Source organism: Lolium rigidum, chromosome 5, assembly GCF_022539505.1.
Source record: "Lolium rigidum isolate FL_2022 chromosome 5, APGP_CSIRO_Lrig_0.1, whole genome shotgun sequence".
Lineage (NCBI taxonomy): Eukaryota > Viridiplantae > Streptophyta > Magnoliopsida > Poales > Poaceae > Lolium > Lolium rigidum.
Window position 1 is genome coordinate 48,884,361 of NC_061512.1, and position 24,305 is coordinate 48,908,665.

Below are 24,305 nucleotides of genomic sequence, written 5' to 3' on the forward strand. Positions count from 1 at the left end.
ACCCCGCAGTCTGCCCCCACCTAGGCTGGCGCCCCAGCAACAGTGGACCCCTCCCCCTGCACCACGCCCCAACAAACTCGACCAAAATCCCAACTACAACCGCCAGAACAACACTGTCCGCAAACCCCCCAATGGATGCTACACCTGCGTACAACCGGACCATTACTCCAAGGAGTGCCCCAACAGAGTGACTACTAGACAGCGCCCCAATGCGCCTAAGCCAAATCAGGGACAAGCTCGCACTGCCACCAGGAGGAACCAGAACCAGAAGAAGTCGGCTGGATCCTCCAGAGGTCACTTGAACCATGTCAATGCTGAAGAAGCTCAGGAAGCTCCAGATATCGTCCTGGGTACATTTCCCGTCAACTCTGTACCCTCAACGGTCTTGTTTGATTCCGAGCATCGCATTCATTTGTTACCAAGCCATTCGCCGGGAAGAGTGGTTTAAGACCTACAATCATGCAACGACCTATGCTAGTTCAAATCCCGGGAGCCTCCACCAAAACAGATCTGTCCTGCAGAGAGGTCCCCATCGATATCCAGGGAAAGCGATTTTATGCGGATCTAATAGTGTTAGGAGAGCAAGGATTAGAAGTTATCCTCGGGATGAATTGGATGGTGAAGTATAAGGGACACATCGATTGTGTTCGTCGAGCCATAACCCTGACTGCTGAGGACGGTGAAGTAGTTGAGCATGTGGCGACCATGTCATCATCGAAGGCCCTATGCAAGAAGAGTGTCGCCAGTCCAGCCTTGCATGAAGTACCCATAGCTTGTGAGTACCCTGAGGTTTTCCCCGATGATTTACCCGGTATGCCCCCTAATCGGGATATCGAGTTTATCATTGAATTAGTCCCCGGAACTGCCCCCATCGCTCAGCGACCTTACCGAATGAACCCCCAAGAATTAGTTGAGTTGAAGAAGCAATTGGATGACATGTTGAGGAAAGGATTGATTCGCCCGAGCGCATCACCCTGGGGATCTCCCGTCATCTTTGTGGATAAGCGGGACGGTACTATCCGCTCTGTGTGTGGATTACCGGAAACTAAATGATGTCACCATCAAGAACAAATACCCTCTCCCAAAGATTGAAGACCGGTTTGACCGGATGAATGGAGCCCGGAGTTTTCTCCAAGATCGATCTCCGAGCTGGTTATCATCAACTCAAGGTTAGAGAGTCAGACATTCCCAAGACTGCCTTCACCACACGGTATGGACTTTTTGAATATACCGTGATGTCCTTTGGACTGACCAATGCCCCTGCATACTTCATGAACCTCATGAAAAAGGTGTTCATGAAGTACCTCGACAAGTTCGTCGTGGTTTTCATCGACGATATTCTGATCTACTCCAAGAATGAAGAAGAGCATGTTGAACATCTGCGGATTGTTTTAGGAACTCTCAGAGACCATCAGCTTTACGCCAAGTTTAATAAATGTGAATTTTGGCTGAAAGAGGTAGGATTCCTAGGGCATGTCATTTCTGCCGGAGGAGTATCTGTCGGCCCATCCAAAATTCAGTCCATCATGGAGAAGAAAGCCCCTACCAATCAGACCGAAGTCCGCGCCTTTCTAGGTCCGGCGGAGTTACTACCGTAAGTTCGTTGAAGGATTCTCCAGACATTGCGAGACCTTTGACGCAGAGCTGTTAAAGAAGGACAAGAAGTTTGAGTGGACCGACAAATGTGAGGCCAGTTTCCAGGAGCTCAAGAAGAGATTAGTTACAGCCCCCGTCTTGACCATGCCTGATATCACCAAGGATTTTGATGTGTACTGCGATGCATCAAAACTTGGTCTGGGAAGTGTGCTGATGCAAGAAGGCAAGGTGATAGCCTATTTGTCAAGACAACTTCGACCGCATGAGATGAATTACCCCACGCATGACTTAGAGCTTGCTGCGGTAGTTCACGCCCTGAAGACCTGGCGCCATTATTTAGTTGGAAATCGTTGCGAAATCTACACCGACCACAAGAGTCTGAAGTACATCTTCACTCAGCGGGAGCTGAACATGAGGCAGAGCAGGTGGATGGAACTTATCAAGGACTACGATCTCGGTATTCATTATCACCCCGGTAAAGCCAATGTCGTAGCTGATGCCCTTAGTCGAGAGCCCTATTCGTTGAACGCCCTCGTCAAGGTTGCTCAACCCAAGCTGTATGAAGAACTTGAGGAGTTCGGCCTCGAGCTCGTTAGTCATGGTTTTCTGGCCAATCTTGAGTTGAAGCCTACTTTGTTTGATCAAATCAAGGAGGCTCAGGTGGGACATGAGAGTATCGAAGGAATCAAGCGTAGAATGGATAGGGAGGAAGTCCCTGGTTTCACCATTGATGCCAAAGGAGTTTTGTGGTACAACGGACGTCTCTGTGTACCTAATGTTGAAGACCTGAAGCAACTCATCATGAAGGAAGCTCACGACACCCCCTACTCAATCCACCCCGGAGGAACCAAGATGTATCAAGACCTGAAGAAACAATTCTGGTGGCACGGTATGAAGCGAGAGATAGCCTTTTCATTGCCCGGTGTGATGTGTGCCAGAAGGTGAAGGCTGAACATCAGCGACCAGCTGGACTACTCCAACCCCTCAAAGTCCCTGAATGGAAATGGGAAGAAGTTGGAATGGATTTCATTACTGGACTTCCTAAATCTCAGCGTGGTCATGACTCCATCTGGGTTATTGTCGATCAGCTTACCAAGGTTGCACATTTCATCCCGTCAAAGTCAGTTACCACGGAACCAAGTTGGCTGATCTCTACATGTCCCGAATAGTGAGCCTTCATGGAGTTCCTAAGAGAATAGTTTCCGATCATGGCACGCAGTTTACGTCGAGATTTTGGAAGAGCTTTCATGAAACCTTAGGAACCAATTTATCTTTTAGCACCGCCTATCACCCGCAGACCAGCGGCCAGACCGAAAGAGTAAATCAGATTCTTGAAGACATGCTTCGTGCATGTGTCCTTGCCTACGGAGCAAAATGGGAAGACTGTCTACCCTTCGCGGAATTCTCTTACAACAATAGCTATCAAGCCAGTCTGCAGATGGCCCCCTTTGAAGCCCTATATGGTCGTTGTTGCCGAACCCCTCTCAACTGGTCCGAGACTGGAGATAGTCAAGTTTTTGGACCTGACCACCTTCGTGAAGTGGAAGAACAAGTTCAACTGATCCGTGATCGCCTCAAAGCCGCTCAATCCCGCCAGAAGAGTTACGCTGACTCCAAGCGTCGCGAGTTGACCTTCAAGATTGGAGATCATGCCTACCTTCGTGTCACTCCACTCAAGGGAATGCAGAGATTCCACGTCAAAGGGAAGCTTGCCCCCAGATATATTGGGCCCTTCAAGGTTCTTGCTCGTCGAGGTGAAGTATCCTATCAACTTGAACTGCCTACTGAGTTAGCGGATTTCCATGACGTGTTTCATATCTCTCTACTTCGACGATGCCTCCAAGTGCCTGACAAGCCTGAAACGTTCAAGAACATCGATTACCGCACCCTCGACCTCAACACCGACTTAACCTATCGAGAAGTACCCCTTCGGATTCTGGAAGAAGCTGTTCGTCTCACCCGAAGAAGGAAGATTAAATTTTGTAAGGTTCAATGGAGTAATCACTCGGAAGAAGAAGCCACTTGGGAAAGAGAGGATCAACTCCGAAAGGATTTCCCCGCACTCTTCAGTTCTTAGCCACCGAATCTCGAGGACGAGATTCATTTTAAGGGGGGAAGGTTTGTAACAACCCAACTTTTCTGCATTGATTTAAAATTTCGAAATGCAAAATTTAGGGCCAACAAAAACTTTTTAATTTCAAATCTTGCATGCATGATTGATCTTGCATTTGAATCTAGGGTAAGTATGTAGTAGTGCTTGTGAAATTTTTCACTTGCGTGTAAATCCAAAAACTCTAAAAACCTTTTCATAGGTGGCACCCTATTTACTTCTGGTTTTGTTTTATTTGAATTAAACCTTGCCAAAACCTTTGGAGCGATTAATTCCCCTTTTTATTGACTTGTGTGCTTAAAATTCTCTTTCTCACTAAAACTCTAATTACCCTAGACCCCTCTTTTTAATTCTGATTTCCCTTGAAGACAACCTTGCAAAAATCCTAGATCATATTGATCCCTTGCATGTGATCATGATCTTGTAAGATCATGAATCCTTGCATATTCCCTCCACCCTCTCTTTCTCATCCTTTCTTCAAATGGTATTCTGAAAAATTCTCTAGCCTTGTGCAACTTACCTCCTCTCATTCTTATCATTGTCTTGACTTACCTCACATGAGGTTGACCATGCCATAATTCCCCAAAAAAAATTGGTTTAAGCAAGAAATGGTCACATAGACCATGAACTAATTATTTGCCTCTCTCTTTTTCTTTCTCCATTGAATTCTTTTCCTCTCATGCACCTCATACCTTCCACTCATCTTGCACATGTGTGTGTGTGGCTGGCATTGTATGCCACGAGCTAGGAAATAAGAGTGCAGAGAGGAGCATGGCCGGGCCATGTGCTACTGCATGCAGATCATGGACATGAGTCCATGAGGATGCAGCCAAACCCACCTCACGCTCTTCACAACCCGTGAAAGGGGCACCTCTCTCTCTCTCGTCTGCAGGTCATGCACACCATGCCGGTGGCCCGTGACACCTCTCTCCAGTCCTCTCTCCCCCACGACCCCAGCTCCTCCTCCCTTTCTCTCGTGACCGTGGAGGCCGGAGGGCATGCCCAACCTTGTGAACTTGCACTTCTGTCCGAGGCTGCTCGCCACTGGCCTCTCCTCTCTACAATATTTCGACCCGACACGTACACTTGATCTCTCCCTCTCTCTGCTGTCCACGCTCGACGCGCCCAGGAGAAAGGATTTTCGACAAACACGTGGCGTGCACGAGTTCCTCATCCTCCCTGTGACACGACCGAGCCTCCCCTGGCCCGTCCATTCATCCCTGACCCCGTCCTGCTCCCCTTGACTCCCCGGAGCAGCCCCAGCCCCCATCCTTGTCCCCTTCTTTCGGGCACGCTCGCCGCCCTCGGCCGCCATACCACGGGCGCCACGTCGCGGCATTCTACCTCCCGGCTCTCGTTAAAAGAAACCGAACTCTCCCTTCTTTCCACCACACTCACAACTCATCCCTGTCTCTCAGAGAAGCGGGCGGGAGCGCCCTGGATCTCCCCTTCCTCGGCCGGAGATCAAGGTCGAGATGGAGCGCGTCCGATCGGCCACTCGTCGAAGACGATGCTCCTGACCGTCCCCCACCCTTCCTGTTGTTTCTTCCTCGTGTTCTTTCTCTGTAAACCTAACGCCGGCCATCCGGTTGCCCGTAGCTCGCCTCGAGGGTCCCGTCATCGAGGTTTCGACCGTGCCGACGACGCGCACGTCCCCTTCAACGCCGGCCACCAAGAGCACACGGGCGCGTCCGAGACGGCCCGGACCGAGCGAAGCGCGTCCCGGCCGCAGTACGTGGCTCCTTCCCTGTGTCGCCCCCGCAACACCTGCGTGCAGACGTCGCCGTCGTCGCGTTTGCCGCAGCACCGCTGAGCCTTGCACGGACGCAGCCGTTCCGTCTCCGTCCGCGCGAGTGACCTGAGTCCTGCATGCGCGTCTCTGACGCCACGGTGACGCGCCAGGAGCCCTCCGCTTCTCATCCGTCTTCCCCAGGCCCAGGTTGAGCTCTCTCTCTCTTTTCCCGGCAAGCTAGGTTGCCGGCGCCGCCGTTTCCTGGTCTTCACCAACGCGGGCGGCCAGGATCGTCGGATCCGGATCCTATGGCCGCATGCAGACCCGCTTGCATGCATGGCCTCGGCCACGAGCCCACGCGTCGACGTGGCCGGCCACGACCCGGCGTTTTAAACCACCGGTTCCCGCGCGTCCCCAGCCGCAGTTGGCCCGGCCGGCAGATGGATCTGGGCCGCGCCCCCACTTCCGGCCCACTGTCCCCTTTTTCTATAATATGTAAAATTCTGCCAGAAACTACTGCCTAGCTTTTAAATCACCATAAATTCTTCAAATGTCTAAAATTGATGATTCAAATTCGTGGATGCTCACAAACGAAATGTTAACCATATACAATTGCATGAATGTGATTTTATGTAGTAGATATGTGCAAATAAATTAAAATCTAGAATGTTGCAGTATAGGTATTTTATTTCTTGTGATAGATTTATTGATCCTATATGCATGAGGTAAATTGTGCTTGTACTCTAGATGAGATTACCTATCATTTGGCACTTGTCCCACATGCGAAGCTTCTTGTATTTTGATTGGTTAGCAAATTAAAATTGGTCCAGGGAGCTCTTCAGTGATTTTTAATTCAAAAACCAAAACTGATTTTGGGACAAACCCAAGTGCTACAGGTAGAGATCATGTTGGGGTAATTCTGTGCCAAAGGAAATAATTTTGTGAATGATATATTTTGTCTGGGGAATTTACTACTGAAACAGGACATATTTTCAGTATCTGAAATTTGTAAATTCTTTTACAAATCAAAAAAATACCAAACCAGTGGGGTTAGATCACATTTAGTTTCAGCTATCCATAGGTATGATTGGTTTTGGTTGGTGATGCTCTGATACTGGTGTGGATAGCTAATTGTGTGCTCTGGTTTCTGTTTCATTTAAATTGTCTAAATTATTTAAAACATTATTTGCAAGTGATTCTTGTGCAAGTGTGTTATACATTTTGTTAGCTTTCAGTAGGTATGATGCATGTATTTTTGTGACTCACAGAAAGATTTAGACCATTTAAATGGTTCTTAAGTCATTTCTGGAATTGTAAAAATCATATCTTTTGTTTTAAAAATCATAAATTAGTGAAACCACTTTCAGTAGCTTGCATTTTTAAACCTTTACATACTGTGATTTTACCAAATTTTTGTGTGCACTATTCTGGAATGGTTTGTTGATTTGGTGTGTGCTTGTTTCTTTTTATTTTGCGACGCTAGATTTGAACGCCGCCGGAAACAAAGGAGGAGGTGAATTTGGAGGATTTGAGGAGGAAGGCCAGGGACACTTTGCTGATTAAGGCAAGCCACCTCTTGATGCATTTCTCATCCTAATTATCTTACTCTTGCATTATCACTGGTTTTGATAAATTGCATGTCTTTTATTTATTTATGTGAGTGGTTTCGCCACTCGAAGTTTTATTATTCCACCCTTACGGGTGCAGCCCTCGTGTTACCTACTGATCACACACTTACTAGTGATGTGGTGCTTAGCACCTTATCATCCTTGTCGCCGCTTTTCAAAGAAAAGTCGGACTATAGGTCGGAAGCCCTCTTTAAAAAGGTTTGTGAAAATGTTTTCAATAAAGAAGTGTTTCGAAAACCTTGGAATGGGGTAGCCCTGCCCAAGTGTGAGTTTATGAAAAGGAAAAGGTTTTCGGGAAGAAAAGTTGCTGGAGGCAAGTGGAGAAAATTATTTTTGAAAAACTTTGGTGACTGAGTACCTAACCGGACCTAGCCAGTACAACCACATTACCCTTTAGTGGGACGGGGCGCAGCGTAGTAGTTTGTCTCGCCTTAGTTTGGGTCCTACAAGTGTAAGGGGTAGTCCGAACATGGACACCTATCGACCGTGGCCTTCCCGACGAACTGGGGACGCCTTTCCATTGCGTATCGATGGCAGGGGTACAACCTATGAGCTCCCATTGAAATATGCCCCGCAGTTGGTCGCGGCATTCGGAGGGTCGAGTTAGGCGGGGACTTTGCTACTCCTGGACAGCCCTTGGACTCTGGTGTTGGGAGGTACAACTCTAGGCGGCATGTCTTAGGCTAAGGCGAGCAAGCGAAAAACTGCGATCGGGTACTTGTCGTGGCATATGTTGTTATGCAGGGATGATGCCCACACGATAAGTATTCGGATCTTGTGGGGAAAGTGTACAACCTCTGCAGAGTGTAAAACTATTCGAATAGCCGTGTCCGCGGTTATGGACATGGGAAAGGCTGTTGCTTGGCATTGAAGGAAAGTTTTGTGTTTACAAAAGTGTTTTCCAAAAAGGTTTTGGAAATGTACCTGGGAGGTACAGAAAGATACCAGTGGGACTGGTGGAGATGTACCTGGAAGGTACGGTGGGAGGTTGAAATTGTTTTGGTCATTCCGATGGCCGGAAAGGAAAATGGGTCTTCCTTACCTATTAGTCTTCAAATAAACATGTTTTCAAAAAGGTTTTCAACAAAGGTATATAGATGCCATACTCTCGAGAGGAACCACCTCTCGCTCCTTGTCGCCCTAGTGTAGTGCACTGTTCCTTGCTACTGCCATATTGCATATCCTTTATTTCTCTCTAAGGTGGTTTGCGAGTACATTCAAACGTACTCATTGGCATTGTTGTCCTGGCTATTTACTTGGCCAGACCTTGAAGAGGAGTACTACGAAGAAGAAGAGTACGACGTCGAAGACGCGAACTAGGACGCTCTCCCAGTCAGCCGCCTGTAGGGTAAAGGCCTGATCTGGGTTCCACCGCTGTTTGGAGTCAAGATGTTTCCGCTGTTGTTTGTTGAATTACGGCCTTGATGGTCGATGTGTAAGACTTCCGTAATACTTTTAATTCGGTACTGTAATGGATGTTGTAATCTGGTATCAGTTCGGTTATGTATTCACGATGGAATGATCTTGGGATCGTGAAATTGTATGCATAACAGGAGTTTCGGACTGGTAAGTCCGGGGCCCCACAGGTTCCAAACTGAACATCGAGGTTGATCTTGCCTAACGGGTAACTTGGCTTCTCTGGTGTGATCCCATGGAAACGTGTATCAGTTGGTTTCAGGTTTGCCAAGGATATGTTCATCTTCCTCAATGTATCTGCATACATAAGGTTTAAACTGCTGCCGCCATCTATGAAAACTCTCGACACATCGAAACCAGCAATTACTGCGGGTAATATGAGTGCCGATTGTCCTGGTCGAGGAACTTGCTGTGGATGATCCGCAATTGTGAAGCCAATGTCTTGCCCTGACCAATTTAGGTACTCAACTGTTGGTGGAGGCATCTTCTCTACCATGAACACTTGCCGCGAGATTACCTTTTGCGCCCTGTTGGATGGCCTAGCTTTTTGAATCATCGAGACCGCACCGTTGGAGTTAGGGTCAACGTATGGAGGTGGGTGTGGTGCTGCCGCTATTCTGAGCTGGTGCCGATTTTCGTCCGTAATTGCGGGAGGAGGTGGGAGGTGGATCTCGCTCCTTGGCCCCTGGGGGTTTCTGTTCATGGCCTGGGCATTTGCAATTCCTGCAGCTCACAACATTGCCTGAAAATTTCGGCAGTCTTTCTGGAGATGTCCTGACTGCCTCTTTCCGTTGTTGTCGAGATAAAAGTGCATTTGACACGGACCGTTCATCATCTCCTCGGGGGACACATAAGGTCTTTGAAACCTTGGTCCACTATTTTGCCTGTTGCCGCGAGAATCACCTCTATTATCGCCTTGTTGCTCATTACTCCTTTGATAGTCATCTCGACTATTTCCTCCAGGATTTCCCCGAAAAGCAGCCGATATATGGCCAGGAGCGTCGTTGTTGTAGAACTGGCGAGAAAATCGCCTTCTATTTTGAAAATTTCGACCGCGATCCTTTTCTAGCGACCTGTGTCGCTTATTATATATTGCGTCTTCTCCATCTGCCCACTTGTTGGCTATCTCCATCGATGCTTGATATTGTCTTAGGGTTGGTTCTCCCTAAGTCCTCGACGAAATCTCCCCGCCGAATTCCTGCTACGAACGCGTCTATTGCTCTCTCGTCAGATATATCTTCTGCCGAGTTTTTAATGATATTCCACCTCTGTATATATTTCCTCATCGACTCATCGTGTTTCTATCGAGCCCTCAACTCTTCCAATGATGCAGGTTTTTTACAGGTGGATCGGAAATTTCTCACGAAGATGTCCTCGAAATTATCCCAGCTGTCGATGGAGCCTGGGGGAAGTTTCTTTATCCAAGATCTTGCGGCACCACTCAAGTGAACTTGGATACTTTGCATGGCTGTTGCTCTGGTTCCTCCTACCAGCTTCACCATCTCGAGATAATCAACGAGCCAATCCTCAGGGTCCTGCAGGCCGTCGAATTTCTTGAAATTCTCGGGTAACTTGAACCCTTTTGGGACTCGAGTCTTTCGAACTCTTCTCGTAAAGCACGGGAGTCCACACATATCTTCGTCGGCAACTTCTGGTGAGTGCTGACGTTCTCTTCTTTCTTGTCGCGCTCTGTCCACCCTTACTTGAACTGCTGTGTCTCTTGCTCTACTTGTTCTTGGTGGGTCTTGCACCGTTGCGGTGGGTCGTGGACTATTTTGCCGAGGATTTGCTTCGGGAGGCGTGGCTGCGAACGCTGTTCCCATAACTCCTACTCCAGCCACTGCCATATTGAACAATGGTTCTCTCGGGTCTCCAGGAGGTGGTCTGGACGCGAGGATGTAAGCTTGCGTTGCCATGTAACCTGCTATTGGTGTTTTCGGGATGATATTTTCCCTTGTATCAATCGTCATGAAGGACATGTCAAGATTTTGAATTATGTTTCTCTCTCTTCTTCGAGTATATTTTGCGTACCGAGATCTCATTCTCCTTCGAGCCTCTCTATGGCTATCTGCCGAAGTTTCTGATTGTCGACCGAGCTCTGCTCGACGCCTGCTGGACGCGGAAGCTGCCTCTTTTCTCCTATTCAAGGATGCTGTCTGTTTTTCCAGCTCTCTACTTACCCGAGCAAGTCTATATTGGTATGCTTGTAGTTCTTGCACAATGAGCGAGTGGTGGTCATTGGTTCTGAACCATCCATGGCTTTTGCGGCCCTATCCCATGCTTCCTGCGGGAGTTGAACTCTTGCGCGAGTTGAAGACCCAACATATTTAGTGCCTAAGCCTTTTCTGAGATCAGCGGGATCGACGTATGGATTTCCCAAATCGTCGAAAGCCTCTGACGTCTCTGGTTCTGATCGGCCGGCCTCTTCGATTGCACAGATTTGATGGTATTTTGCGTATTGATTTTTGTCAGGATTGGTGACACCATCATATAGATTGGTGAAGACCTTTCCGATGGCAGCAGATTTGTCGATGAAGTTGAAGTTGTCGACGCTGTTGGAATCGCTGCTTATAAAGGAGTCCGCAGACGACTCGAAAGATGTGTTGCTGAAGACCTTGGCGAGCTTTCCGCTTGCCTTGGTGTCGATGAAGCGTGGCGACGAAAACTCCTCATCACTCGACGAAAAGTTAGAATCGACCGCTGAAAATTCCGACGAGATCGGAACTTCGAGACGGTAGGATCCTTCCTTGGTAACGCCAAATTGGAATTCTCCGAACGTCATGACGATGGGCTCCTCCAGATAGGCACATGCATCCATACGGGAGGGCGGGTGAGGAATAAAGTCGACTAGATGAGTTTTTTCTGTTTACCTCGATCCATCGCGTTGCTAGCCACCGACGAAGTCGACGATTACGGACGTGCCATCGAGATCGAGCTCCTTGCAACCTCTAATTCCCATAGACGGCGCCAATTGACAAAGGATTAATTTGTCAATGCCTACGGATTGTAGACTAGGGTTTTGCTAGAAGTAGAGGGCTAGTACATCTCGAAGGTTTCAGGTAGAAAAGTACTCGCCGATTATGAAAACTAGGGTTACGTTGACAATAGATTCGATTCTTTCTTCGTCCCTCGACTCCCCCTTATATAGAGGGTGGAGCCGAGGGTTTCGTAATACACAAGTTACATAGTTCGGGAGGGTTTCGTACCCAACCCGTAAGATTACTAATCTCTGTCTTTCCTAATACAAACTATCTTTCCTTAACACTAAATGGGCTTCCAAGTCTTCTTATTCTTCGAGTCCTGGGCCTTTAGTAAACCCCTGGTACCATCTTTGGCAGGCCCATTGGGGATGCCTATGTCAACGCCCATTCGCTCGGAGATGGTAAGGCGCAACTTCGTAATCGTGGACGACTCGATGGACCTCCCGATGAGGACGACGATGACGAGGATTGAATCTCCACCTCCCGTCACCGCCCCCAAATCCTAGTGATGGTAGTATAAATCCCGGTATAGCTAATGTACTTTTTATGAACCTTTAATTTATCTTTTGCAAAATCTTGTAATAAACTCGGATGCACTGGTTTGAATATCTCGCGCCAAAATCAACGAAATCGTGTTTGCGGTTTTTGGATGGAGAATCTGTTTGGTCGCTTCTGTTTTTCGCGCCTAGAATGTGATTCGGCCGAATAAGGTATCTTTTTAGCAGCACGGATTTTCTGACTTTATCTCTCTAACATTTCCCTCACATTGAGTCACTGAAATGTGGGGCCCACTAAATACGGGACCCGGCTGTCAATGACCCGGAGTGAGGACACGCAAAGTCAGAAAATCACATTCGCTTTTTAGAAATGCTCTTAGAAAAGCAAGTTTATTTTTTCCTAAATAGCTGAGTTAGTTTGTCACTCCCCACTTCCTTGTGTTATCCACTCGACTCAGATCGCTCCGGCGACTCTGCTCCCGAGAAACCAAGCCGCCGTCGCCTCCTTCGACCATGCGAGAGGGTCTCCGGCCGCGGCGCCAGCCACCTCTACCCGCGATGGGTAAGCCGCGGGGACCTCGTACTTCAAAGAAGAGGAAGGTGTCGCTGCCGCCAGCGGCCGCGACACCCCGGGAGCGCCAGATCTGCTGAATCCTAGGTCGACGGAGAGACCGCCGGCCGCCGGAGTGGACGACGACCGCATCAGCCACCTCGATGACGACAACCTCCGCCACATCGTTTCCCTCCTCCCCATCAAGGACGGCGCCCGCACCCAGGCCCTCGCGTCCCGGTGGCGCCACCTCTGGCGCACCGCCCCTCTCAACCTCGACTACCGCGAGTTCCCTACCATCGCCCCCCGCATCCGCATCATCTCGGACATCCTCGCCTCCCACCCGGGACCCGGCCGCCGCTTCCGCGTCGATCCCTTCTACCTCCACGTCCCGGAAGCCACCGTCGACGCCTGGCTCCGGTCCGCCGCTCTGGACAATCTGCAGGAGCTCTACATCGGGTCTCTTACAGAAATCGAGCCGCTGCCGGCGTCCGCCTTCCGCTTCTCGGCCACCCTCCTTGTTGCCACCTTCAGACATTGCACACTCCCTGACGACATCGTCCAAGGGCTTCACTTCCCCCTGCTTAAGCAGCTCGGACTTGAGACCGTCACCATCAGCGAGCTTGCGCTGCACAACTTGATTGCCGCAAAGACACCTGCTCTTGAATGCTTGCTCATTAACAAATGCGTCGGCCTCCGTCGTGTCCGGATCATCTCCCTTAGCCTTACAAGCATTGGTGTCCGTCCTGAACAGTATAACCCCTTGTTTGAGGAACTCGTCATCGAGAATGCCCCATGTCTTCAAAGGTTGCTCCACCTTGAGTTTGCCACTGGTATCCGTGTAACCGTACTCTCCGCGCCTAAACTCGAGACCTTAGGCTGCCTTTCTGATGTCACCCTGCCTACACTGGCGGAAGTCCGCAGCGGTATTACTAGAGAGTTTTCTAACCTGGATCAGGATCGCCTCCCCAAGTTCGTGTTCGGCTCCACAGTTATTCAGGTACCTTACTGAAGCTTCTCAGTTGCGTTGCATTTCACCTTTGCTGTTCTGGTATTGGCTCTAAATGTTTCTTTCATTCTTGATAAAGGGATCACGTGTCGATAAGCTGACAACAGCGGTGCGCACGGTCAAGATCTTGGCTGTTCGTATGGGAATTCTTAGTCTCGATAGAGTTATCGAGTTGATGAGTTGCTTTCCATCCTTGGAGAAGCTCTACATTCAGGTGATGATTCGTTGTCCACTACTCATTTTTGATCTTACTTACTGATCTGAAATGGTGATGTTATGTTACATTTCTCCATTTTCTTCTTCAGGCACAGTCTGAAGGGGAAAACAATGTGTGTCGTCGAAAACACAAGAATTTCATCAGACGGTTTGATATCCGTGTAAAGATGATAGCATTGGAATGTTATGCGGGCTATAAGTCTGAAGTCGACTTTGCCAAATTCTTTGTACTGAACGCAAAAGCGCTGGAGTTGATGACATTTCACATTCACCTTGATCTTAACAGGGAGGAGTTCTTTTCAGAACAGAGCAGAGAGCTTCAGCTGGAGAAAAAGGCTTCCAAAGCTGCCCAGTTTCAATTCAGATTCACTAGATGTGTCCGCAATGCTGACACTATACATGATGTGCGTGATTTGGATTTAACTGATCCATTCACATGCTGATAGTGAAGCCCGCTTTGGTACATTTGGAGCTTTTCTTGCCAAAAAGACCTGCTCGAAATATTGAGGACTGATCATCAATGGTAGCTACATCAAAAGTCCAAACAGCATAATTTCTGGAGGTGCTTTGTCAGATTGAGCATCATAACTGAAAATTTTAGAATGGCCGTGTTTGAATGTTGTAGCATCAACCAGTATTTTCCTGCAAGTTCACCCTTACTAAACATGTTGCTGAATTGATCATCAAGATATTAGTATTGCTCTACCGTGATGAATAGTCATAACATTATGCAGATGTTTTGGCAGATGGAAACCATCTTGTCCATGCGCTGTTTCATCACAGGTGACAAAACATATGAAATTACTAGTCAACAAATCTGTCGTGTTCTACAACATTAATCCATCTCACAGATTGGTATGTCCATTAGTTTAGTCTTCTGTGTGGTCCTTTGTTGCAAGCTTTGGTCAGTATAAACATTGAGAAGATGAAGTAGATGTAGATGGGTACTCCTGCTGCCTCCTTTGATTCCTTGCTTTGCTCTGTACTGTGCTTAAAAAGGGGCAGATCTTTATTTTTGCTATTTAGTTGACCACATTTAAAATGCAAGATTGTTGAATAGCACTGCAACTACAGAGTTTGCATAGTCTTTAGTGTTCTTTCTAATCTGAAATTTTATAGCTCTTTCATCGCATCTTGATATAGTGGATTTTAACTGGGTAGGTCGTAGCAATGGAATTTTACTCTTAGCTGTGGACTATAATTGGCAGCGACGTCCGTGGTCCGCAAGAAGGGCGCGTCAGCGACGATGGCGTCGGGGCGGTGCTCCCGGAGCAGCTCCTCGTGGATGGGCTGCGCCAGTTCCACGGCGTGGTGCACGCGCCAGGCCCCGTGCGTGCGCAGGTGCGTCGCCGATCGAGGCACTCCACGCCGGCCGCCAGACCCACATCCGGGAACGGGTAGAGGAGCAGGCGCACCGCGGCGCGCGTGACCGTTGTGGCGATCAGCGCCGCGTTTGCCGGCGTGACCACCATCGTGGCGTCCACCTCCCCCGGTCGCGCAGCCACCATGCGGCACGCCAGGTCGGTCATCGGGACGAGGTGCCCCCGCGGGAAGAAGGGCAGGAAGAACACCCGCCATGGAGTTTAGTGGCAACTACTCCATTAGGACGAGATTTCACTGGTTTTATGGTTTATCAGTGGCTTTTACATGGAAAACTCCTGAATCCATGGTTGAAATTCCATGGTGGATGGCAATCGCTGGCTTCTACGCACTCTATTGGTTTGCGAAATTCAATCTTCACTAACTTTGACAAAGATTATTGAGAAAAATATCTATATATACAATACTCTATATATAGCATATTTAAGAATACTTCACAGTGGATCTCGTCGTTCCCCACCGTGCAGGTCACCGATCCGTGGCAGATCTCCACCGCGCGGGTACTTTGGGAACCGACCGCATGTCGGAGCTGAAGCTGACCGGCGGGAGGAGCAGTGCCGCTGGGAAGAGGAGAGGCGTCGTGAAGATAATTGGCGTTGGAAAGAAGATCGGCGTCTTGCAGATCAAGAAAGACTTCGAGAAGAAGAAAGGCGTCGAGTCGAGGAACGTCGTCTCTTGGAGGAGCAGCGACGACGCGAAGTGACGCGCAACACGGAGCGGCTGGCCCGTGAGAGAGCGCTTGCAGAGAAGCGCCGCATGGAAGATGAAGCTCGCGCGAGAGATCGATGTGCGCACATGATCGACCGAGATGCTGCCTGGATCCTCCAACAACCCCTACCACCCGCAGCAGATCACACCAGATCTAATCTCCCCCAGTTAGATGCTGTAGATGCAGAGACTTTGCTCAATAATCAGCCTGTGCAAGCGAATCAAAAACAAATTGCTCGCATGATTGCTAAATCTGTGTCCCTATCCTCTGTTCCTGTCCGGTGGGGTCCTTTGCACCTCCATCGGTGATGGCTCCTAATGTTGTAGCTGCGAGAAAACAACATTTGATGCATGATTTTGTTGTGTGTGGGAGATGTGGACTGAATCGTCAGATTGAAGGCTTTTTCTTCAACTCTAGTGATAGGAACTTTTCTTATGTTAGAGTTAAGATTGGCAGTCAGGATCTCTCTGGTGCCCAATACCAGGATTGGTGACATTAAAAAGGGTTTCTATGAATTTCAATACACTAGAGAGCTCTTTGAGCCTACTCCTCTGATAGGTATCAGAACATGTGAAGCTGAGACCAACCCTGGGAATGTGGAGATCAAGGGACTACAAAAGGCAGAGAATGTGTGGAAATGACTCCGAAGCAGGATCTCACTCTGCTCCTCCAGGTGTGGGGGCAAGTTCTTCAACTGGGGTGCAAAGACAACTAAACAACAATCCCAGTGCCAGGCAATACACACAAGCAGAGAAGGGGAAAATAAAGTGAGTGACAACAATTCCTCTATTCCTGCATGCACCCTATAGAACAAAAATCAAGTTATTCTAGATGAAGTCCAGAAAGATGTTGTCAATGCCCTGGCATCTGCTCAGCCAAGCAGTGAGGAAGATTTTCTAACTCAACAAAATGATCCCACCTTCAAGAAGTTTGTCAGGGAGCTTGCATCCTCCAATAGTGACAAGTCTTTTCATTTGAAGAAGCAATTTGGACATATTCTGACTCCCATTGTAGAGAATGTGGCTGAAAATGATAGAATGTCTGATGAACAGGTTGATTATGGAAGTAGCACAGTCAGTGGTGAATCCAGTCAAGCTGCTGACATGAATTTTATTAATCCAGGTCAAGGTGCTCTTGCTGTTGCTGCCCCATCTCTCAGGCATGAACACACTGCTGTGGTTTTCCTGTAGATGGCTCCCAACAAGAAATTGAAAGTACCCAGGATGAGCCTGCCTCACAAGTTGATAACCCTCCTGAAGATGAAGGAAATCAGCAGGCTGATATGCATGTTGATGAGTCTGTTGATGTAGCTACCAGAAATAGCTCAAGAGTGGCTGATCAAGGAAATGCTTCCACTAGAGTTGAAGAAAAAGCAAAGGCAGCTGCTGAGAAAAAAGATTTGCCATGTACAAATTTTAACACATCTAACTCTTCTGCTATTCTTGATGATGATGATATTATTGCTAGAGCTCTAGAAATGGGTGTTATTCATGACTCTTTTCCTCCTGAAAAAATAAACTATCTCAAAGATTTAGAGATTGCTAGACATGTTATTAAAGATATGCAGGAAAAAGTTGATGTTGTTTCAAATGATGAATCTAGTCAGATCTTACTGTTGGGTTTTGGTGATGACATGGAGGATGAACTAGAAAAATACACTCATGTTGTTTCTAGAAGAATGAAGAAGAAAAAGAAATCTGCAGAGAGAAAAAGTTTGAGAGGAACACTAACCAAATCAGGTGTTGCCCCTGGAGGAGCACATTCAAAATCTAGTGTTGCCTCCGTGAAATTCTCAAATGACCACCCTTTGTGTGGCATTGTGACTGGAACCAGAAGGAGGAAGCAAAACTCCAAGTACTTATGATAGGAGCAACTTTAAACTGTAGAGGTGTGGGCAAGAAAGGGACGATTATTTTCCTATCAGATTTACTGAGAGAGCAAGAGCATGATTTTGTTGGTCTGCAGGAAACAATAAATTAAGAAAGATTATTCCCCCAGCTTTTTCAGGAAATTTGATCACATGAACTGCTTTAAATGGAGATGGATTCCTTCTGTTGGAAGGAGTGGTTGGATCTTGGGTGGCTTTAGGTCATCCAGATTTGATATATGTAATACCTATGTTGGAAGATTCCACATCAAAGTTACTTTGATGGATTTGAAGTTGAAGTTGAAATGAAATATGATTATAGTCTATGGAGTTGCACATGTGGAAAAAAAGAAGAATTCCAAGCTGAACTGGTGAATGTTTGCAGTGACCAAGATTTATCTCTACTCATTGGAGGAGACTTTCATATAATCAGATTTCCCTCTGAACAGAACAAAAATGTGAGGAGGAACAGATGGAATGATATGTTTAATGCCATTATCAATTTTCATGGCTAGAGAGAGATTTATTTGTCTGGTGGGCAATATACCTAGACAAAATAATCAGCAGGATCCCACTTTAGAGAAGTTGGATACATTCTTGATGAATGATTCTTGGGAAAATTTATTTCCCCTCATAATTATGCATAAGTTAGTAAGAGAGGTTTTTGATCACAATCCTCTAATTCTGGATACAATGGAACAAAGAGACATGACAATCAGGGATTTCAAATTTGAGAAAGTCTGGTTACAAGAAGATGAATTCCTTAGCAGAGTTTCCAGGGCCTAGCAAATTCCTGTGAGAGAAACTGACAACCTGAGCAAGTTGAAGTTGAAATTTAAAAATGTTAAGAAAGGCTTAAAGGGATGGGGGCAAATTTGAGAGGTAGATACATCAAGAGGAAAAAAAATATTGGCAAAGAACTGGAAGAGCTGGAAAGACCGGAAGAATACCATCCCTTATCTGCTGACCAGATCAAAAGAAGAGCTCAGATCCAGAAAGATCTATTGCATATAATTGATAAAGAAGAGAGCTACTAGCACCAAAGATCTAGAGAAAATGGCTCCTTCAAGGTGATAGCAATATTTCCTTCTTTCAAGAATTTCTAATAGATGCAGAAGGAATAGAAATATTTTCTATTCGAAAGATGGTGAGAATTTGATTCAGGGAACTCCAGATTTACTGAGTCATGCTACTGATTTCTACAATTCCCTATTTGGGCCTGCAGCTGATGCTGGTATCATATTAGATGATGAGATTTGGACTGCAGAGGAAAAAATCGATGACCTGGAGAGGGAAGTGATGGATAGGGATTTCAGTGATGATAAATAAAGAGTACTATTGATCAAATGGATAAACAACAAGGAAGCTGGGCCTGATGGTATACCTGCTAAATTTTACAAAGTGTGTTGGGATATCACCAAAGCAGATATGGTAGCAGGTTTAAGGGTTACCATAATCATGCAATTGATTTTAAAAGAACCAACTATGGCATTATCACTTGAGTGCCAAAAGGACCTGATGCTGACAAAATTCAGAAATATAGGCCAATCTGTCTTCTACAAGTTTTGTTCAAGATTTTCACAAAAACTTTAACTGGCAGGGCTATACCTGTTATGAATAAAATCATCCACTCCTGATAGACTGCTTTTATTAAAGGCAGGTATATTACTAATGGAGTTGATTTGCTGCAAGAGGTTTTGAAGGAAGCAAAATTCAAAAAGTAGCACGGGATTGTGTTGAAGATTGATTTTGAGAAAACCTATGATAAGGTTAAACTGGAAATTTTTATTTGACTATTGCAAGCAGAAAGGTTTCAGTGAGAGTTGGATGATTTGGATCAAGAAAGCTATTGCAGAAGGGACTCTCAGTGTCAAAGTCAATGACAAGGTGGGGCATATTTTGGCAGTCACAAAGGAGTTAGATAGGGGGACCCCTTTGCTCCCTTTATTTTCAATATGGCAGCCAACAGTCTTGCTAAGATGGTTTCTGTTGTAGAGCAAAATGGCTTGTTTGTGGGCCTAGATGATAATATTATCCCAAATGGGGTTGCAATACTTCAATATGCCGATGATACAATTCTGTTGATCCAAGATGATATGACACATGAAAGAAATCTTAAGTTGTTGCTGTATATTTTTGAAACAATATCTGGCTTGAAAATAAAATTTGAAAAAGTGAAGTCATGATGATTTTGCAAGATGAAAACAAAATTTAGTGTTACTCTGATTTATTCAACTGCCATGGGGGGTTTGGCCAATAAAATACTTGGACACACCTATATCAGCAAGAAGACCAACAATTGCTGAGATGAGCTTTCTGGGTGTCAAAACAAAGAAAAATGAGTGGCTGGGCACACCTATATCTGATAACATGTGTGGTGACCCTGCATACCACTGCATGTTGTAGTATGCCAGTCGTTGATATAACATTCACGGAGTACCAATCCGCAAATATTACATCCCTCAGAGTAGTACAATAGAACATAGTAGGTCCATAACTCATTCATTTATTATTACAAGCAACATGTACATATCATCTCGGAGCTCCTCTTGGGTCCCAAGAGGGATACTCCTGGGTTCGAGGCGAACCCAACTTAACTTACAATATAAGAGTCTTACTAGATTATACATTTATTCTCCTCGAGCGGTTAAATACTATGAGTTCGCACTGCTCGGTACTACTACGATTATTACTAGGCCTAAGCTTGCTCTCCTCCGGAACCCTCCCTGGTTCCATAGACTATGAGATAGTCTACTCCTTCAACACCTCCAGAGAGGCCTGGTTCTTCATAGCCAATGACTTCGGCTCCTTCAAGGTCGTCGTTGTCCTCCTCCAGTCGATTCAGACAATCTAAGCAGGGGATTTAAGAGTGGTATGAGTACGAGCGTACTCAACAAGTTCATATTAGGAAAGAGGTGTTTAATGCACTATCTACGATACCGGACCAGAAAGTCTGATACCATGCAAGTTTTGATAATCATTTCTTCAAAAGGTTACTTTTATTCAGAAGAACTATGTCCGTCAGCCTTCACCGGTTGACTAGAACTTCATGGAGTTCCTTTCCGGCAGCGTTCGCAGTTCCATATCCCGGAACAGGGAGTGACTGGTCACAGCTCGTTACACTCTGCAGAGGTGTGTTGCTTTACCCATAAGAGATCTTAACCTTGGTGCCAACCGGGCAGCTTTCCCGTCCACACTTCCTTCGGTGTGAGGCCCGGTATAAGGTCCTAGTCAATCATGTTCCTCCGCTACCTCGAACACCCACCCTTTGTTGCAATCTCCGACCTTGGGTCCACGCCGGTCCTCTTACACCAATTAAGGATGGACCCCGACCACGACGTCAATGCAGGGCTCTACCATACATTCCTACGCCGGTAGTTGCAACCCATCATAGACCACATTACCGTGGGAACTTCTACGGGTTTCCCACCCTGCATCTTGTCTCTCGAGATCAAGTGCATACAGTAATGCGCATCCGTTGATGAACGAGAGGTGGAAACACTTTCGACTACTCCGTCCCACTCCAGATCTTATGGCGAACACGGGTTTTACGACACAAGAATCACTGGACGACATTTGTTGTTTAATCCTAGATGGATATAAACCCTTGCAATGGAACCTCCACCATATCCACACAATCCATGGTTCCATTGCCCACCACTTAGTCATATTCATAGTTATGAAAATAGTGGTTTTGCTTTTTATGCAATAGTGATAAACATAGTACTTTGCAAGTAATTTGGTAAAAATACTCAAATGACATGAGCAAGCGATGAACTTGCTCAACACCTGCAAAGTGTTGCAGTTGGATGGTGTGGACTGACCCTTGTCCTCTGTTGCTGAAAAATAGCATCATTGTCCGATAAGGGCAATGGTTAAAGAAGCAATTATGCATGCATTCCAATTTTAGGGTTTGTTCCCCCTTCCGATGTCTTATTATCTCATTTGAGAGGTTAATACTAAGAATAATTTAGGGATACTCTGTTTAGGGTAAAATACAACCTTGAAATGTTGTCAAGGTGTTTTTTTAAAGTCCAAAATAATTTATGGACTTATTTTCATTATTGAAAATATAAAGTGTGATTTAAATGATTACTTAAATCATCAAATTTGAACTTATTCTTGTTTAACTTCAAAAATTATGTTTTATATTTTATTATGATAGATCATTTTATCCTGAGTGGTTTTTATATTTTTAACTATTTTTTTAGAGCTATTTGTCATTTTCTATTTATTTTCAAAGTATTTGTTTATTTGAAAATGTGAACAGACAGAGTTGCCCCTGGGCCCACATGTCAATGCGGCCCAGTGGTGCACCCTAACCCGAGCCACACTTGGGCTCGGTCGGTCGCACCGACCCCTTCTCCTTCACTTGCTCGCGAACCCTAGCCCCCTCTCTCGCGACTCCCGCGTCGCCGCCGTCTTCTCCGAATTGTTCCGGCCATCTCCGGCCGTCGCCGCCAGCGAGATATGGCACATCTGAACCGCCGTTCAACGGCGCTTCAGATCCACCGCGGCGATTTGTGCTGCACCGTCCGCTCGTCTCGCCCCCTTCGCCTCTGGTCGCCTGGCGTGGAGTGCCGTGGCAATCTCGTCGCCGCCGACGCTCCAGATGCCGAGGCGCCGCCGTGCCTGACCGTGGTGGTGCTGGTGTTGTGGCGCCGCCGTGGCTTGGCCTGGCCTGGCACTGCTGCGCCCTCGGCGTGTGCCGCCGTGGCCGCCATTGCCGCGCTCACTGCCTCTCGCCACCAGTAAGTGCTCCACCCTCTCTCTCTTGACCATCCTTCTTCTCCATCCTCTAGTGATACGTCTCCAACGTATCGATAATTTCTTATGTTCCATGCTACTTTATTGATGATACCTACATGTTTTATGCACATTATATGTCATATTCGTGCATTTTCTGGAACTAACCTATTAACAAGATGCCGAAGTGCCGGTTCTCGTTTTCTCGCTGTTTTTGGTTTCAGAAATCCTAGTAACGAAATATTCTCGGAATTGGACGAAATCAACGCCCAGGTTCCTATTTTGCCCGGAAGCATCCAGAACACCCGAGAGCCGCCAGAGGAGGGCCCTGTGGGCCCCAGATGATAGGGTGGCGCGGCCTGGGCCCTGGCCGCGCCAGCCTATGGTGTGGTGGCCCCAGGCCCCCTCCGAGGCTCCCTTTCGCCTATTTAAAGGTCCTGACCTGAAAACCCTTACGGAGAAAGCCACGGTACGCGAAACCTTCCAGAGCCGCCGCCATCGCGAAGCCAAGATCTGGGGGACAGGAGTCTCTGTTCCGGCACCCTGCCGGAACGGGGAAGTGCCCCGGAAGGCTTCTCCATCGACACCGCTGCCATCTCCACCGCCATCTTCATCAACGCTGCTGCTCCCATGAGGAGGGAGTAGTTCTCCATCGAGGCTCGGGGCTGTACCGGTAGCTATGTGGTTCATCTCTCTCCTATGTACTTCAATACAATAATCTCATGAGCTGCCTTACATGATTGAGATTCATATGATGATGCTTGTAATCTAGATGTCATTGTGCTAGTCAAGTGAGTTTTACTTATGTGATCTCCAGAGACTCCTTGTCCCACGTGTGTAAAGGTGACGAGTGTGTGCACCGTGTGGGTCTCTTAGGCTATATTTCACGAATACTTATTCACTATTATGAATGGCATAGTGAAGTGCTTATTTATATCTCTTTATGATTGCAATGTGTTTTGTATCACAATTTATCTATGTGCTACTCTAGCAATGTTATTAAAGTAGTTTTATTCCTCACCTGCACGATGTAATGGTGACAGGTGTGTGCATCCGTGTTAGTACTTGGTTTATGCTATGATCATGATCTCTTGTAGATTGCGAAGTTAACTATTGCTATGATAGTATTGATGTGTATTATTCCTCCTACATAAGCATGAAGGTGACAGTGTGCATGATATGTTAGTACTTGGTTTAGTCGTATCGATCTTTCATGCACTCTAAGGTTATTTAAAAATGAACATTGAATTGTGGAGCTTGTTAACTCCGGCATTGAGGGTTCGTGTAATCCTACGCAATGTGTTCATCATCCAACAAGAGAGTGTAGAGTATGCATTTATCTATTACGTTATGTGATCAATGTTGAGAGTGTCCACTAGTGAAAGTCTAATCCCTAGGCCTTGTTCCTAAATACTGCTATCGCTGCTTATTCTTCGTTTCTATCGCGTTACTATTGCTTGAGTTACTCTACTGCTTGTTTACTTCTGCAATATTACTACCATCAAGCTGCATGCCGATAAGCTATTTTACGGCACCGTACTACTGCTCATATTCATTCATACCACTTGTATTTCACTATCTCTTCGCAGAACTAGTACACCTATTAGGTGTGTTGGGGACACAAGAGACTTCTTGCTTTGTGGTTGCGAGGTTGCATGAGAGGGATATCTTTGACCTCTTCCTCCCCGAGTTCGATAAACCTTGGGTAATCCACTTAAGGAAAACTTGCTGCTCGTTCTACAAACCTCTCGCTCTTGGAGGCCCAACACTCGTCTACAAGAATAGAAGCACCCGTAGACATCAAGCACTTTTCAAGCGCCGTTGCCGGGGAGGAAAGGTAAAAGGCACTCATACTTCGGTTCCGAGTA

General features: G+C 46.7%; 1 protein-coding gene across 1 annotated transcript; it reads left to right on the top strand.

The window, feature by feature from the left end:
• Positions 1 to 2,007: 2,007 nt before the first annotated feature.
• LOC124655939 (F-box/FBD/LRR-repeat protein At5g53840-like) lies at positions 2,008 to 14,440 on the top strand. The gene is made up of 4 exons (XM_047194766.1): positions 2,008 to 2,256; positions 12,557 to 13,510; positions 13,599 to 13,733; positions 13,825 to 14,440. The coding sequence occupies exons 1-4, from the start codon at positions 2,008 to 2,010 to the stop codon at positions 14,176 to 14,178; spliced, it is 1,692 nt and encodes a 563-aa protein (XP_047050722.1). The 3' UTR covers positions 14,179 to 14,440.
• The last annotated feature ends 9,865 nt before the right edge of the window (positions 14,441 to 24,305 follow it).